At 50.6% G+C, this 15,730-nt stretch overlaps 1 protein-coding gene across 1 annotated transcript in view; it reads right to left on the bottom strand.

Annotated features, from left to right (window-relative positions):
• Nucleotides 1–4,165: 4,165 nt before the first annotated feature.
• Nucleotides 4,166–15,730, bottom strand: part of LOC140125891 (solute carrier organic anion transporter family member 1C1-like) — a 33,616-nt gene continuing 22,051 nt past the window's right edge. Inside the window, exons 11-15 of the mRNA XM_072144777.1 lie at nucleotides 15,525–15,690; nucleotides 7,541–7,725; nucleotides 5,239–5,303; nucleotides 5,038–5,155; nucleotides 4,166–4,954 (exon numbers count right to left, since the gene is read on the bottom strand). Coding sequence (XP_072000878.1) covers nucleotides 4,783–4,954; nucleotides 5,038–5,155; nucleotides 5,239–5,303; nucleotides 7,541–7,725; nucleotides 15,525–15,690 — 706 coding nt within the window. The 3' untranslated portion in view covers nucleotides 4,166–4,782. The remainder of the gene's footprint in view (nucleotides 4,955–5,037; nucleotides 5,156–5,238; nucleotides 5,304–7,540; nucleotides 7,726–15,524; nucleotides 15,691–15,730) is intronic.

Below are 15,730 nucleotides of genomic sequence, written 5' to 3'. Positions count from 1 at the left end.
GATTTAGGCGATACCTGATGGGGCATAATTATGATTTTTTTAAAAAATTTGTTTATATCAGTTCTAGGGAGAAGCAGGGGGGGGGGGCTTGAATTTTTAGGTTTTATTATTATCATTTTTTTAAACTATTTTTATTTTTACTATTTTTCATCCAATTAAGCAGCCACAGGGGCCCCGCATCCAGCCGCCACAGGGCGCCCGCCCCCAGCATCTACCAGTAGGATGAAAAAGTGTATGCAAATGAGCCTGAGGGGCTCCAGGCTCCATTATCACTTACAGAGCCTGGAGCCCCTCAGGCTCCTTTGCATACAGCCCTTTTACCTGGTGGTAGATCCCTTTAAAGGGGCGGAGTGTAATGTTCTGCCTGTATCTGCTCCGGCTGTTACATGTATAAAGTGCTATCCAGAGCCCCGTGTGTTGGCCAAGATAGTAACCTGTGGCATCACATGGGATGTAAGCGGCACAATGAGTAACCTGCCCCCAGAGACCCTTGTCCTTACCCCTCAACTGCACCACTGAGGGAAAACAAACATTTACCGACCCTCCCTCATTCCCAGAAGCAGAAGCCAAAATCTCCTGCCAAAAATTCAGGAGAATAGAAAAACGGATAAGAATCAGCTGATGATCGGATCGGACTATTGACCCACTGATCAGTCCAGCAATGGAACAGAACTGACTGTGGTGCCAGGAGGACAGTCATGTGACCCTCCGGAAGTGCTATATAGAGCCCCCCTCATCAGTGTTACCTCCGAAATGTGCAACACAATCTCCTGCAGAAGCATCAGCCCCATGATCTCCCCTCCCTGCACTACCGGCGCCATGGTCTCCCCTCCCTGCACTACCGGCGCCATGGTCTCCCCTCCCTGCACTACCGGCGCCATGGTCTCCCCTCCCTGCACTACCGGCGCCATCGTCTCCCCTCCCTGCACTACCGGCGCCATCGTCTCCCCTCCCTGCACTACCGGCGCCATCGTCTCCCCTCCCTGCACTACCGGCGCCATCGTCTCCCCTCCCTGCACTACCGGCGCCATCGTCTCCCCTCCCTGCACTACCGGCGCCATCGTCTCCCCTCCCTGCACTACCGGCGCCATCGTCTCCCCTCCCTGCACTACCGGCGCCATCGTCTCCCCTCCCTGCACTACCGGCGCCATCGTCTCCCCTCCCTGCACTACCGGCGCCATCGTCTCCCCTCCCTGCACTACCGGCGCCATCGTCTCCCCTCCCTGCACTACCGGCGCCATCGTGTCCCCTCCCTGCACTACCGGCGCCATCGTGTCCCCTCCCTGCACTACCGGCGCCATCGTCTCCCCTCCACGCACTACCGGCGCCATCGTCTCCCCTCCCTGCACTACCGGCGCCATAGTCTCCCCTCCCTGCACTACCGGCGCCATCGTCTCCCCTCCCTGCACTACTTTTTCCCAAGGAGAACCCCTGTTTTTGTACTGATAACCTGGGGGCAGTGTCCAATACTTTGGCTGGACCTTTGTTCTATCTTTTGGAAGGTCTGTGATGCTCGTTTTCTTCAAGTTTTGCGGGTGACCTGATTAGGTGCTGCCCAGCAGTTTGTTCCTTAAAGAAAATTCTCAAATTTCAACCCTCTAGTGATGTTTACACCATAAAGATAATTTTTCACCTCTTACTTCACAATGTTACTCAGTGTTATTGGTGTAAGATAATCAGTGTAAGACTCCAGAGTGTGAGCGGGGACTCTCTGAGCAGACACTTCATGATCCCTCTGTGCTGTGAGATGCTGTGTGCTGACAATGTGCTTAGATTATCAGGGTACAGGTTTATATATACTTCAATTTACCTTCTGGACATTCACTAGTATCTGACGCATAGAAAGAGATGAGACAGATCAGAGATGATGGGATCCATGAGATGCATATTACACACAATGACACTCTCCAGCTCTGCTACATCCCTGCTATTCCACAAACCCACTAGACCTGCTGTGCCTCCCCAGATAAACAACTTATCTGCCTGTAGCTTGTAGTTCTCCTCACGCTGCTGCCGGCAGGAAGTCAGTGTCTGTGCATCAGTGAGTGAGCTCTGCCCTAGGCTGCAGGGGTGGGGCTAGAGTGCCGGGGCGGGGCTAGAGTGCAGGGGACAGAAAGAAAGAAATCTCATCTCCAGGCTGTCACACAGAAATCTAAGATGGCGCCTCACCCCAAGTCAGAAGATACAGGGTCGTGTCCAGGGGCAACTGAAATTGTGTACTGCATGGCTAATACTAATTGTGTACTGCAGAGGCAGGATGGAACTATGTCTGTGAGATGCTGGATTTTTGTAAATAACAGAGTTAGAGAATACCCTGAGGACATATAAGACACTTGTCTTTATGGGACAATCCCCTTTAACGTTTAGCTTAACCCTTTTTTGGGCCTCCCTTATTGGGGACCTTGTCATCCCATCAGACAGAAATGGATTTCCAGTGAGGTGGTTTTCCTTGATCTATCACCTTTCTTCAGGGAAGATGGAGAGCCTGGGATCATGGCGAGGAGGCCACTGTCGGGAACGCCGGGGGTATCGGTAGCGATGGCACAGGACTGGAGCCGGTGTGAGAGACCTTGCTCTGGAGGGCCGCCAGCCGGGTGTCGCTAGCCAAGAGGGAATGGCGGCTGTGCGGGAGGTGCTCACACGAGCTTCTGTTCTCCGTTTTGTTTTATTTCACCCTCCGGTAAAGTTGAGTTGTTTTGGCTGCCAATAAAAGCCGCAAGGAAACTGCATTTCCGCTGTGAAGTCCGTCTGTGTCTCTTGGCGTATTCTACTATAATGGATATTTCTATACTAAGAATCTGACCGGCTACAGTAGGATGGATTTCTGCCAGTCTTCCTCCAAGGGTTGTTTATCCAGATCCCATTCCCGGGCTTGTACGGATCGGAGGGAAGAAGAGTCAGATGAGGACGTGAGGGGTTGGTTAGATGGGTATGAGCCTGTTAGCACCAGAAATTATTCTACTCCGAGGCCTGGAAGGAAAGGAGGGCGTCAAACAAGGGCGTCGGAGGTCACAATTTGCAGAAGAGAATTCCACAAAATAGCTATACCAGGGGGAACTGGCGGTTGATGTAAGTCAGAGCCTTCGTGTTATGTAACTGGGGGGCTACCCAAGGGAGAGATGGGAGAGTCTCTTCTAAGTGCACCCATTGTTTAATGGGAGCCTGTTTGAACCAATCACTCTAAAGAGGAGGATATCTCCAAAAGGTGGGAAGACCAGGGCCACCAAAGGAATTGAGGAGACTCAGGACAGACAACTTAACCCTCAGTTTAAAGAAAGGAATCATTTCTGTGGGTATCTTCTAGCTGCTAAAAGAAAGCAGATGGAGGGAGAACAGGGGCAGCCATTTTCCGTAGAATAAGAGGGTAATTCAAGGTGCACGAGCCGGAAACGTCTGCGGGAACAAGAACCTGATTGAAAGTTGTTGCCGTTTGAAGGAGAAGTTGAGGGCGAGATGCTAAACTGCTGCCGGGGCGAGGGAGATATTAAGGGTCTCCAACTTAGCAACTAAGTCTAACTATTGTAGAGTACGCCCAGGTCTCTCACCCTGTTGGCTGCCTGGACCCTAGGAGGGGGCAGTCTAGGTAAAGGACGCCCACGCTCTGCGTACTCATACGTATTCTATTACCAAATCTGGTATAGGATTGAGACAACAGTGAGCTGTTCTCTAGCAAGGGAAAGTTCTGCAAAGACCTGTGTGGATTGGGCGCTTTTATGTCTACTTTCAAGATCTCTAATATGGTCTAATAAGCGGTTAATATTGGCTCGACTTTGTCCCAGGTGGTGGCCAAGGCGAGGTAGAGAGTTGTGAGGCAGAATCGTGGTCGGGGACAGGCCGGAGGATCGAGGTCAGAAGCAGAGCGGGAGGTTAGGGCTGGCAGCGGAGAAGCGAGATCAGGAACAGAACCGGGGCCACATCGTCACCCGAGAGGGATTAATGACAGTCCGGAGCGTCCACCTTCTCAATACCATCAGAAGCCACAGAGGAATATGTCCAGGCCCATCTCATTAAGGTGAACACCGTCTGGCCACACTGTAATGGCGTCTTTCACAACCAAATTCCTTGGCCTGCTGTACACGAAGTGACTGAAATAGGCCATCCTCTGTGGTTCTGCTGCCCTCAAGTCTACAGTAACCACCATGTCGGATTAATCTTGAAAGTATTGGAGACCTTCTCCCCTGGACACTAAGCATCTAGTGTAAAGCTATTGTAGCTGTCCACCTCAATAACTACATCATGCTAAATTGTAGGACCTAGTTCAAACCAACCCTGGACCCCAACAGTGGCCACCGGAGCACTCGAGTTATGGGTCGGAAGAGCTAAGGTATTGTGATGGCCTTTTACTTGATGTTGGTTAGTATCTACACAACGTTGGTTCGATGGCTTTAATATTATGGATGGTCGCGTATAACTAACTATACGAGAGAAGTGGCAGATGATAAAGAAACCAGCGAGCTGAAAGGTTGATAAGAGAAGGACAATGGAATGTGCAGAACTGCTGAGCGCCCAGGAGGACAATACAATCAGGATGTTCCTTCTGGTCCATGGATGAAGTTCCTCTCGTCCCGGGCCTGCATGTGTGGAAGAGCAGGATCAATGAGAAGATGCACCAAAGGAAATGGCAGCAGGGAGATGGCCAAGAGGATGGGACACATCTTGTGCCTGTAGGGATGGGTGTCACCTTTTAGCCGCTCTTAGGTGACATGTAGGAGGCACAACCCCCTGACCATGCAGATGGAGATCTCATGATCTTGGGTTGGGGGTCACTAAATAAGTCTCTTTCTATATTTCAGAGGCATCATTTGCCCCTTTCCCACAATCTTTGGGGTGCATCAGTCTATTGGCCTCGTTCCCTTTCTTCGCTGGATACTTCTTCTTCACCATAGATATAAAGCAGAGGAAGAAGATGAAGGACGAGGCCCAGATCCCATTGATGAGTCCCTGGAAGGTGTTCCTGCAGGAGAGGAAGGAGGGACATGATCCATTGTGTCACAGACCCGGCTGAGCCTGATTTTGGTGAGCTTTATGCCTCGTTACCTGTAGGAGTGGTTGTCATACATGCGACAAGCCCCCCGCCCTCCGCATGGTGTGGTCCCCCACTTCAGGCAGGTTCTATCGATGAGAGCCCCAAAGTAAATAGGAGATGGGATTCCGGCTGTAGAAGAAGAGGACACAGGATTAGATGACACTAGGGCTTCCTGCAAGGCGACACACGTTACCACCAAGATGTCCACTCACCTAATGTCCTGATGAGTAACATGTAGACCCCAACCCCCAGGGATTTCAGCTCTGAAGGGAGGCACCTGCAGAGGTATAAAGAGGCAACGACAATCATCCATCACATCTACACAAAGGACGACCTACAGATCAGCAGGTATTAGCCTCCAACTACCACTGCAAGCTCCAAGGGAAGTCTAGACAGATAGTACTGCCTCCTAGTATCTCCCTGTATATACAGATGGTACTGCCTCCCAGTATCTCCCTGTATATACAGATGGTACTGCCTCCTAGTATCTCCCTGTATATACAGATGGTACTGCCTCCTAGTATCTCCCTGTATATACAGATGGTACTGCCTCCTAGTATCTCCCTGTATATACAGATGGTACTGCCTCCTAGTATCTCCCTGTATATACAGATGGTACTGCCTCCTAGTATCTCCCTGTATATACAGATGGTACTGCCTCCTAGTATCTCCCTGTATATACAGATGGTACTGCCTCCTAGTATCTCCCTGTATATACAGATGGTACTGCCTCCTAGTATCTCCCTGTATATACAGATGGTACTGCCTCCTAGTATCTCCCTGTATATACAGATGGTACTGCCTCCTAGTATCTCCCTGTATATACAGATGGTACTGCCTCCTAGTATCTCCCTGTATATACAGATAGTGCTGCTCCCCGGTATCTCCCTGTATATACAGATAGTGCTGCTCCCCAGTATCTCCCTGTATATACGGATAGTGCTGCTCCCCAGTATCTCCCTGTATATACAGATAGTGCTGCTCCCCAGTATCTCCCTGTATATACAGATAGTGCTGCTCCCCAGTATCTCCCTGTATATACAGATACTGCTGCTCCCCAGTATCTCCCTGTATATACAGATGGTGCTGCTCCCCAGTATCTCCCTGTATATACGGATAGTGCTGCTCCCCAGTATCTCCCTGTATATACAGATAGTACTGCCTCCTAGTATCTCCCTGTATATACAGATAGTGCTGCTCCCCAGTATCTCCCTGTATATACAGATAGTGCTGCTCCCCAGTATCTCCCTGTATATACAGATAGTGCTGCTCCCCAGTATCTCCCTGTATATACAGATAGTGCTGCTCCCCAGTATCTCCCTGTATATACAGATAGTGCTGCTCCCCAGTATCTCCCTGTATATACAGATAGTGCTGCTCCCCAGTATCTCCCTGTATATACAGATAGTGCTGCTCCCCAGTATCTCCCTGTATATACAGATAGTGCTGCTCCCCAGTATCTCCCTGTATATACAGATAGTGCTGCTCCCCAGTATCTCCCTGTATATACAGATAGTGCTGCTCCCCAGTATCTCCCTGTATGTACAGATAGTGCTACTCCCCAGTATCTCCCTGTATGTACAGATAGTGCTGCTCCCCAGTATCTCCCTGTATGTACAGATAGTGCTACTCCCCAGTATCTCCCTGTATATACAGATAGTGCTGCTCCCCAGTATCTCCCTGTATGTACAGATAGTGCTGCTCCCCAGTATCTCCCTGTATATACAGATAGTACTGCCTCCTAGTATCTCCCTGTATATACAGATAGTGCTGCCTCCTAGTATCTCCCTGTATATACAGATAGTGCTGCTCCCTGGTATCTCCCTGTATATACAGATAGTGCTGCTCCCTGTATATACAGATAGTGCTGCTCCCTGGTATCTCCCTGTATATACAGATAGTGCTGCTCCCTGGTATCTCCCTGTATATACAGATAGTACTGCTCCCTAGTATCTCCCTGTATATACAGATAGTGCTGCTCCCCAGTATCTCCCTGTATATACAGATAGTGCTGCTCCCCAGTATCTCCCTGTATATACAGATAGTGCTGCTCCCCAGTATCTCCCTGTATATACAGATAGTGCTGCCCCCTAGTATCTCCCTGTATATACAGATAGTACTGCCTCCTAGTATCTCCCTGTATATACAGATAGTACTGCCTCCTAGTATCTCCCTGTATATACAGATAGTGCTGCTCCCCAGTATCTCCCTGTATATACAGATAGTGCTGCTCCCCAGTATCTCCCTGTATATACAGATAGTGCTGCTCCCCAGTATCTCCCTGTATATACAGATAGTACTGCCTCCTAGTATCTCCCTGTATATACAGATAGTGCTGCTCCCTGGTATCTCCCTGTATATACAGATAGTGCTGCTCCCCAGTATCTCCCTGTATATACAGATAGTACTGCCTCCTAGTATCTCCCTGTATATACAGATAGTACTGCCTCCTAGTATCTCCCTGTATATACAGATAGTGCTGCTCCCCAGTATCTGAGATCTGCGAGGACTCACCACAGGAGAATGACATAGGCCGGAGTAATGCCACTGGAATATGTTAAAAGTATCAATCCTTGCACAACAATGTAACTAATAAACATTGTGTCACAGCCGTCGCCACGAGGACACGAGCCGAGGACCACGGAGGAATTTACTGAGGGGAAACCCATGGACTCAATGCAGGAGCAGCTCTGATAAACCTGTAATAACCCAGAGACATCACTGATTATAATGTACATCCCCTGTATAGTACAGCAGCAGAGCAGTGTATCCCCTGTATAGTACAGCAGCAGAGCGGTGTATCCCCTGTATAGTACAGCAGCAGAGCAGTGTATCCCCTGTATAGTACAGCAGCAGAGCAGTGTATCCCCTGTATAGTACAGCAGCAGAGCGGTGTATCCTCTGTATAGTACAGCAGCAGAGCGGTGTATCCCCTGTATAGTACAGCAGCAGAGCGGTGTGTCCCCTGTATAGTACAGCAGCAGAGCAGTGTATCCCCTGTATAGTACAGCAGCAGAGCAGTGTATCCCCTGTATAGTACAGCAGCAGAGCGGTGTATCCCCTGTATAGTACAGCAGCAGAGCGGTGTATCCCCTGTATAGTACAGCAGCAGAGCAGTGTATCCCCTGTATAGTACAGCAGCAGAGCAGTGTATCCGCTGTATAGTACAGCAGCAGAACAGTGTATCGCCTGTATAGTACAGCAGCAGAGCAGTGTATCCTCTGTATAGTACAGCAGCAGGGCAGTGTATCCCCTGTATAGTACAGCAGCAGAGCAGTGTATCCCCTGTATAGTACAGCAGCAGAGCGGTGTGTCCCCTGTATAGTACAGCAGCAGAGCAGTGTATCCCCTGTATAGTACAGCAGCAGAGCGGTGTGTCCCCTGTATAGTACAGCAGCAGAGCAGTGTATCCCCTGTATAGTACAGCAGCAGAGCAGTGTATCCCCTGTATAGTACAGCAGCAGAGCAGTGTATCCCCTGTATAGTACAGCAGCAGAGCAGTGTATCCCCTGTATAGTACAGCAGCAGAGCGGTGTATCCTCTGTATAGTACAGCAGCAGAGCGGTGTATCCCCTGTATAGTACAGCAGCAGAGCGGTGCATCCCCTGTATAGTACAGCAGCAGAGCAGTGTATCCCCCTGTATAGTACAGCAGCAGAGCGGTGTATCCCCTGTATAGTACAGCAGCAGAGCGGTGTATCCCCTGTATAGTACAGCAGCAGAGCAGTGTATCCCCCTGTATAGTACAGCAGCAGAGCGGTGTATCCCCTGTATAGTACAGCAGCAGAGCGGTGTATCCCCTGTATAGTACAGCAGCAGAGCGGTGTATCCCCTGTATAGTACAGCAGCGGAGCGGTGTATCCTCTGTACAGTACAGCAGCAGAGCAGTGTATCCCCTGTATAGTACAGCAGCAGAGCAGTGTTTCCCCTGTATAGTACAGCAGCAGAGCGGTGTATCCCCTGTATAGTACAGCAGCAGAGCGGTGTATCTCCTGTATAGTACAGCAGCAGAGCGGTGTATCCCCTGTATAGTACAGCAGCAGAGCGGTGTATCCCCTGTATAGTACAGCAGCAGAGCGGTGTATCCCCTGTATAGTACAGCAGCAGAGCGGTGTATCTCCTGTATAGTACAGCAGCAGAGCAGTGTATCCCCTGTATAGTACAGCAGCAGAGCAGTGTATCCCCTGTATAGTACAGCAGCAGAGCAGTGTATCCCCTGTATAGTACAGCAGCAGAGCAGTGTATCCCCTGTATAGTACAGCAGCAGAGCGGTGTGTCCCCTGTATAGTACAGCAGCAGAGCGGTGTATCCCCTGTATAGTACAGCAGCAGAGCGGTGTATCCCCTGTATAGTACAGCAGCAGAGCAGTGTATCCCCTGTATAGTACAGCAGCAGAGCGGTGTATCCTCTGTATAGTACAGCAGCAGAGCAGTGTATACCCTGTATAGTACAGCAGCAGAGCGGTGTATCCCCTGTATAGTACAGCAGCAGAGCAGTGTATCCCCTGTATAGTACAGCAGCAGAGCGGTGTATCCTCTGTATAGTACAGCAGCAGCGCAGTGTATCCCCTGTATAGTACAGCAGCAGAGCAGTGTATACCCTGTATAGTACAGCAGCAGAGCGGTGTATCCCCTGTATAGTACAGCAGCAGAGCAGTGTATCCCCCTGTATAGTACAGCAGCAGAGCAGTGTATCCCCTGTATAGTACAGCAGTGCAGTGTATCCCCTGTATAGTACAGCAGCAGCGCAGTGTATCCCCTGTATAGTACAGCAGCAGAGCAGTGTATACCCTGTATAGTACAGCAGCAGAGCAGTGTATACCCTGTATAGTACAGCAGCAGAGCAGTGTATCCCCCTGTATAGTACAGCAGCAGAGCAGTGTATCCCCTGTATAGTACAGCAGTGCAGTGTATCCCCTGTATAGTACAGCAGCAGAGCAGTGTATCCCCTGTATAGTACAGCAGCAGAGCAGTGTATCCCCTGTATAGTACAGCAGCAGAGCAGTGTATCCCCTGTATAGTACAGCAGCAGAGCGGTGTATCCCCTGTATAGTACAGCAGCAGAGCAGTGTATCCCCCTGTATAGTACAGCAGCAGAGCAGTGTATCCCCTGTATAGTACAGCAGTGCAGTGTATCTCCTGTATAGTACAGCAGCAGAGCGGTGCATCCCCTGTATAGTACAGCAGCAGAGCAGTGTATCCCCTGTATAGTACAGCAGCAGAGCAGTGTATATCCTGTATAGTACAGCAGCAGAGCAGTGTATCCCCTGTATAGTACAGCAGCAGTGCAGTGTATCCCCTGTATAGTACAGCAGCAGAGCAGTGTATCCCCTGTATAGTACAGCAGCAGAGCAGTGTATCCCCTGTATAGTACAGCAGCAGAGCGGTGTATCCCCTGTATAGTACAGCAGCAGTGCAGTGTATCCCCTGTATAGTACAGCAGCAGAGCGGTGTGTCCCCTGTATAGTACAGCAGCAGAGCAGTGTATCCCCTGTATAGTACAGCAGCAGAGCAGTGTATCCCCTGTATAGTACAGCAGCAGAGCAGTGTATCCCCTGTATAGTACAGCAGCAGAGCGGTGTATCCCCTGTATAGTACAGCAGCAGAGCGGTGTATCCCCTGTATAGTACAGCAGCAGAGCGGTGTATCCCCTGTATAGTACAGCAGCAGAGCAGTGTATCCCCTGTATAGTACAGCAGCAGAGCAGTGTATCCCCTGTATAGTACAGCAGCAGAGCGGTGTATCCCCTGTATAGTACAGCAGCAGAGCGGTGTATCCCCTGTATAGTACAGCAGCAGAGCGGTGTATCCCCTGTATAGTACAGCAGCAGAGCGGTGTATCCCCTGTATAGTACAGCAGCAGAGCGGTGTATCCCCTGTATAGTACAGCAGAGCAGTGTATCCCCTGTATAGTACAGCAGCAGAGCAGTGTATCCCCTGTATAGTACAGCAGCAGAGCGGTGTATCCCCTGTATAGTACAGCAGCAGAGCGGTGTATCCCCTGTATAGTACAGCAGCAGTGCGGTGCATCCCCTGTATAGTACAGCAGCAGAGCAGTGTATCCCCTGTATAGTACAGCAGCAGAGCGGTGTATCCCCTGTATAGTACAGCAGCAGAGCAGTGTATCCCCTGTATAGTACAGCAGCAGAGCAGTGTATCCCCTGTATAGTACAGCAGCAGAGCAGTGTATCCCCTGTATAGTACAGCAGCAGAGCAGTGTATCCCCTGTATAGTACAGCAGCAGAGCAGTGTATCCCCTGTATAGTACAGCAGCAGAGCAGTGTATCCGCTGTATAGTACAGCAGCAGAGCAGTGTATCCCCTGTATAGTACAGCAGCAGAGCAGTGTATCCCCTGTATAGTACAGCAGCAGAGCAGTGTATCCCCTGTATAGTACAGCAGCAGAGTTCAGACAGTGTTTACACCTCATGCAGTCTTTGTTTAGACCAGATCAGGATAGAAAAAGTGTGTGGGGGAGACAGTACATAAAGTTAGTAGTATATAAGATTATAGAGAGACAGTGTGTAGCAGGATAGAAGAGCAGGGAGAGGGGGAGAGACAGTACAGAGAAGTGTCCTGTGTAGCAGTATAGAAGAGCAGAGAGTGGGAGAGACAGTACAGAGAAGTGTCATGTGTAGCAGGATAGAAGAGCAGGGAGAGGGAGAGACAGTACAGAGAAGTGTCCTGTGTAGCAGGATAGAAGAGCAGGGAGAGGTGGAGAGACAGTACAGAGAAGTGTCCTGTGTAGCAGTATAGAAGAGCAGAGAGGGGGAGAGACAGTACAGAGAAGTGTCATGTGTAGCAGGTTATAAGAGCAGGGAGAGGAGGAGAGACAGTACAGAGAAGTGTCCCTGTGTAGCAGGATAGAAGAGCAGGGAGAGAGGGAGAGACAGTACAGAGAAGTGTCATGTGTAGCAGGATAGAAGAGTAGGGGGAGGGGAGAGACAGTACAGAGAAGTGTCATGTGTAGCAGGTTATAAGAGCAGGGAGAGGAGGAGAGACAGTACAGAGAAGTGTCCCTGTGTAGCAGGATAGTAGAGCAGGGGGAGGGGGAGAGACAGTACAGAGAAGTGTCCCTGTGTAGCAGGTTATAAGAGAAGGGAGAGGAGGAGAGACAGTACAGAGAAGTGTCCTGTGTAGCAGGATAGAAGAGTAGGGAGAGGGGGAGAGACAGTGCAGAGAAATGTCCCTGTGTAGCAGGATAGAAGAGCAGGGAGAGGGGGAGAGACAGTACAGAGAAGTGTCCTGTGTAGCAGGATAGAAGAGTAGGGGGAGGGGAGAGACAGTACAGAGAAGTGTCATGTGTAGCAGGTTATAAGAGCAGGGAGAGGAGGAGAGACAGTACAGAGAAGTGTCCCTGTGTAGCAGGATAGAAGAGCAGGGGGAGGGGGAGAGACAGTACAGAGAAGTGTCCCTGTGTAGCAGGTTATAAGAGAAGGGAGAGGAGGAGAGACAGTACAGAGAAGTGTCCTGTGTAGCAGGATAGAAGAGTAGGGAGAGGGGGAGAGACAGTCCAGAGAAATGTCCCTGTGTAGCAGGATAGAAGAGCAGGGGGAGGGGGAGAGATAGAACAGAGAAGTGTCCTGTGTAGCAGGATAGAAGAGTAGGGAGAGGGGGAGACAGTACAGAGAAGTGTCCGTGTAGCAGGAGAGAAGAGCAGGGAGAGAAAGAGATACAGTACAGAGAAATGTAGCAAGAATGAAGAGCAGGGAGAGGGGAAGAGACAGTACAGAGAAGTGTCTCCATGAAGCAGGATAGAAGAGTAGGGATATGGGTAGACACAAGATATAGAGGTTTCCCGGATTAGCAGAATAGAAGAGCAGAGATGGTAAGAGACGGTACAGAGAAGTGTCCTGTGTAGCAGCATAGTAGATTAGGGAATGGAAGAGACCATAAGCGTCGCTGTGTAGCAGGATGAAAGAGCAGGGAGAGAAAGAGATACAGTACAGAGAAGTGTAGCAAGAATGAAGAGCAGGGAGAGGGGAAGAGACAGTACAGAGAAGTGTCCCCATGAAGCAGGATAGAAGAGCAGGGAGAGGGGGAGAGACAGTACAGAGAAGTGTCCCGTGTAGCAGGATAGAAGAGCAGGGAGAGGGGGAGAGACAGTACAGAGAAGTGTCCCATGAAGCAGGATAGAAGAGCAGGGAGAGGAGGAGAGACAGTACAGAGAAGTGTCCCGTGTAGCAGGATAGAAGAGCAGGGAGAGGGGTAGAGACAGTACAGAGAAGTGTCCCAATGAAGCAGAATAGAAGAGCAGGGAGAGGGGGAGAGACAGTACAGAGAAGTGTCCCCATGAAGCAGGATAGAAGAGCAGGGAGAGGGGGAGAGACAGTACAGAGAAGTGGCCCGTGTAGCAGGATAGAAGAGCAGGGAGAGGGGGAGAGACAGTACAGAGAAGTGTCCCCATGAAGCAGGATAGAAGAGCAGGGAGAGGGGGAGAGACAGTACAGAGAAGTGTCCGTGTAGCAGGATAGAAGAGCAGGGAGAGGGTGGAGACGGGACAGAGAAGTGTCCCAGTGTAGCAGGATAAAAGAGCAGAGAGAGGGGGAGAGACGGGACAGAGAAGTGTCCCCATGTAGCAGGATAAAAGAGCAGAGAGAGGGGGAGAGACAGTACAGAGAAGTGTCCATGTAGCAGGATAGAAGAGTAGGGACAGGGGGAGAGACAGTACAGAGAAGTGTCCATGTAGCAGGATAGAAGAGCAGGGAGAGGGGGAGAAACAGTGCAGAGAAGTGTCCCGTGTAGCAGGATAGAAGAGCAGGGAGAGGGGGAGAGACAGTACAGAGAAGTGTCACTGTGTATCAGGATAGAAGAGCAGGAAGAGGGGGAGAAACTGTACAGAGGAGTGTCCCCATGTAGCAGGATAGAAGAGTAGGGACAGGGGGAGAGACAGTACAGAGAAGTGTCCCTGTGTAGCAGGAGAGACGAGCAGGGAGAGTGGAGAGACAGTACAGAGAAGTGTCCTGTGTAGCAGGATAGAAGAGCAGGGAGAGGGGGAGAGACAGTACAGAGAAGTGTCCCATGAAGCAGGATAGAAGAGCAGGGAGAGGAGGAGAGACAGTACAGAGAAGTGTCCCGTGTAGCAGGATAGAAGAGCAGGGAGAGGGGTAGAGACAGTACAGAGAAGTGTCCCAATGAAGCAGAATAGAAGAGCAGGGAGAGGGGGAGAGACAGTACAGAGAAGTGTCCCGTGTAGCAGGATAGAAGAGCAGGGAGAGGGGGAGAGACAGTACAGAGAAGTGTCCCATGAAGCAGGATAGAAGAGCAGGGAGAGGAGGAGAGACAGTACAGAGAAGTGTCCCGTGTAGCAGGATAGAAGAGCAGGGAGAGGGGTAGAGACAGTACAGAGAAGTGTCCCAATGAAGCAGAATAGAAGAGCAGGGAGAGGGGGAGAGACAGTACAGAGAAGTGTCCCCATGAAGCAGGATAGAAGAGCAGGGAGAGGGGGAGAGACAGTACAGAGAAGTGGCCCGTGTAGCAGGATAGAAGAGCAGGGAGAGGGGGAGAGACAGTACAGAGAAGTGTCCCCATGAAGCAGGATAGAAGAGCAGGGAGAGACAGTACAGAGAAGTGTCCGTGTAGCAGGATAGAAGAGCAGGGAGAGGGAGGAGACGGGACAGAGAAGTGTCCCAGTGTAGCAGGATAAAAGAGCAGAGAGAGGGGGAGAGACGGGACAGAGAAGTGTCCCCATGTAGCAGGATAAAAGAGCAGAGAGAGGGGGAGAGACAGTACAGAGAAGTGTCCATGTAGCAGGATAGAAGAGTAGGGACAGGGGGAGAGACAGTACAGAGAAGTGTCCATGTAGCAGGATAGAAGAGCAGGGAGAGGGGGAGAAACAGTGCAGAGAAGTGTCCCGTGTAGCAGGATAGAAGAGCAGGGAGAGGGGGAGAGACAGTACAGAGAAGTGTCACTGTGTATCAGGATAGAAGAGCAGGAAGAGGGGGAGAAACTGTACAGAGGAGTGTCCCCATGTAGCAGGATAGAAGAGTAGGGACAGGGGGAGAGACAGTGCAGAGAAGTGTCCCTGTGTAGCAGGAGAGACGAGCAGGGAGAGTGGAGAGACAGTACAGAGAAGTGTCCTGTGTAGCAGGATAGAAGAGCCGGGAAAGGGGGAGAGACAGTACAGAGAAGTGTCCCGTGTAGCAGGAAAGAAGAGCAGGGAGAGGGGAGAGACAGTACAGAGAAGTGTCCCCATGTAGCAGGATAGAAGAGCAGGGAGAGGGGAGAGTCAGTACAGAGAAGTGTCCTGTGTATCAGGATAGAAGAGCAGGGAGAGGGGAGATACAGTACAGAGAAGTGTCCCTGTGTAGAAGGATAAAAGAGCAGGGAGAGGGGGAGACAGTACAGAGAAGTGTCCCCGTGTATCAGGATAGAAGAGCAGGTAGAGGGGAGAGTCAGTACAGAGAAGAGTCCTGTGTATCAGGATAGAAGAGCAGGTAGAGGGGAGAGTCAGTACAGAGAAGTGTCCGATTATTTTTTTCTGTTCTCCCCCTCGCACTCACTATGTGCTTTCCGGATCCGCTGGAGGACTTGCAGCCGGCCAGACACGCGGACACGTAGGTGATGTTATTGGCTCCGCACACGGGATCCCACTGCTGGGAGGAGCAGCTGCAGTCAGCGTTACAGGAGGAGAGGAGCTGCTGCTTTCCCCAGGTCTCCAATTTGCTCCTATGATAGAATATTACAGCTCTGCGACCCCTCATTATCT

The sequence above is a fragment of the Engystomops pustulosus genome, chromosome 4 (genome assembly GCF_040894005.1).
Source record: "Engystomops pustulosus chromosome 4, aEngPut4.maternal, whole genome shotgun sequence".
NCBI lineage: Eukaryota > Metazoa > Chordata > Amphibia > Anura > Leptodactylidae > Engystomops > Engystomops pustulosus.
The sequence above is the reverse complement of the archived record's forward strand: the minus strand, read 5'-3'. Positions and strand labels throughout refer to the sequence as shown.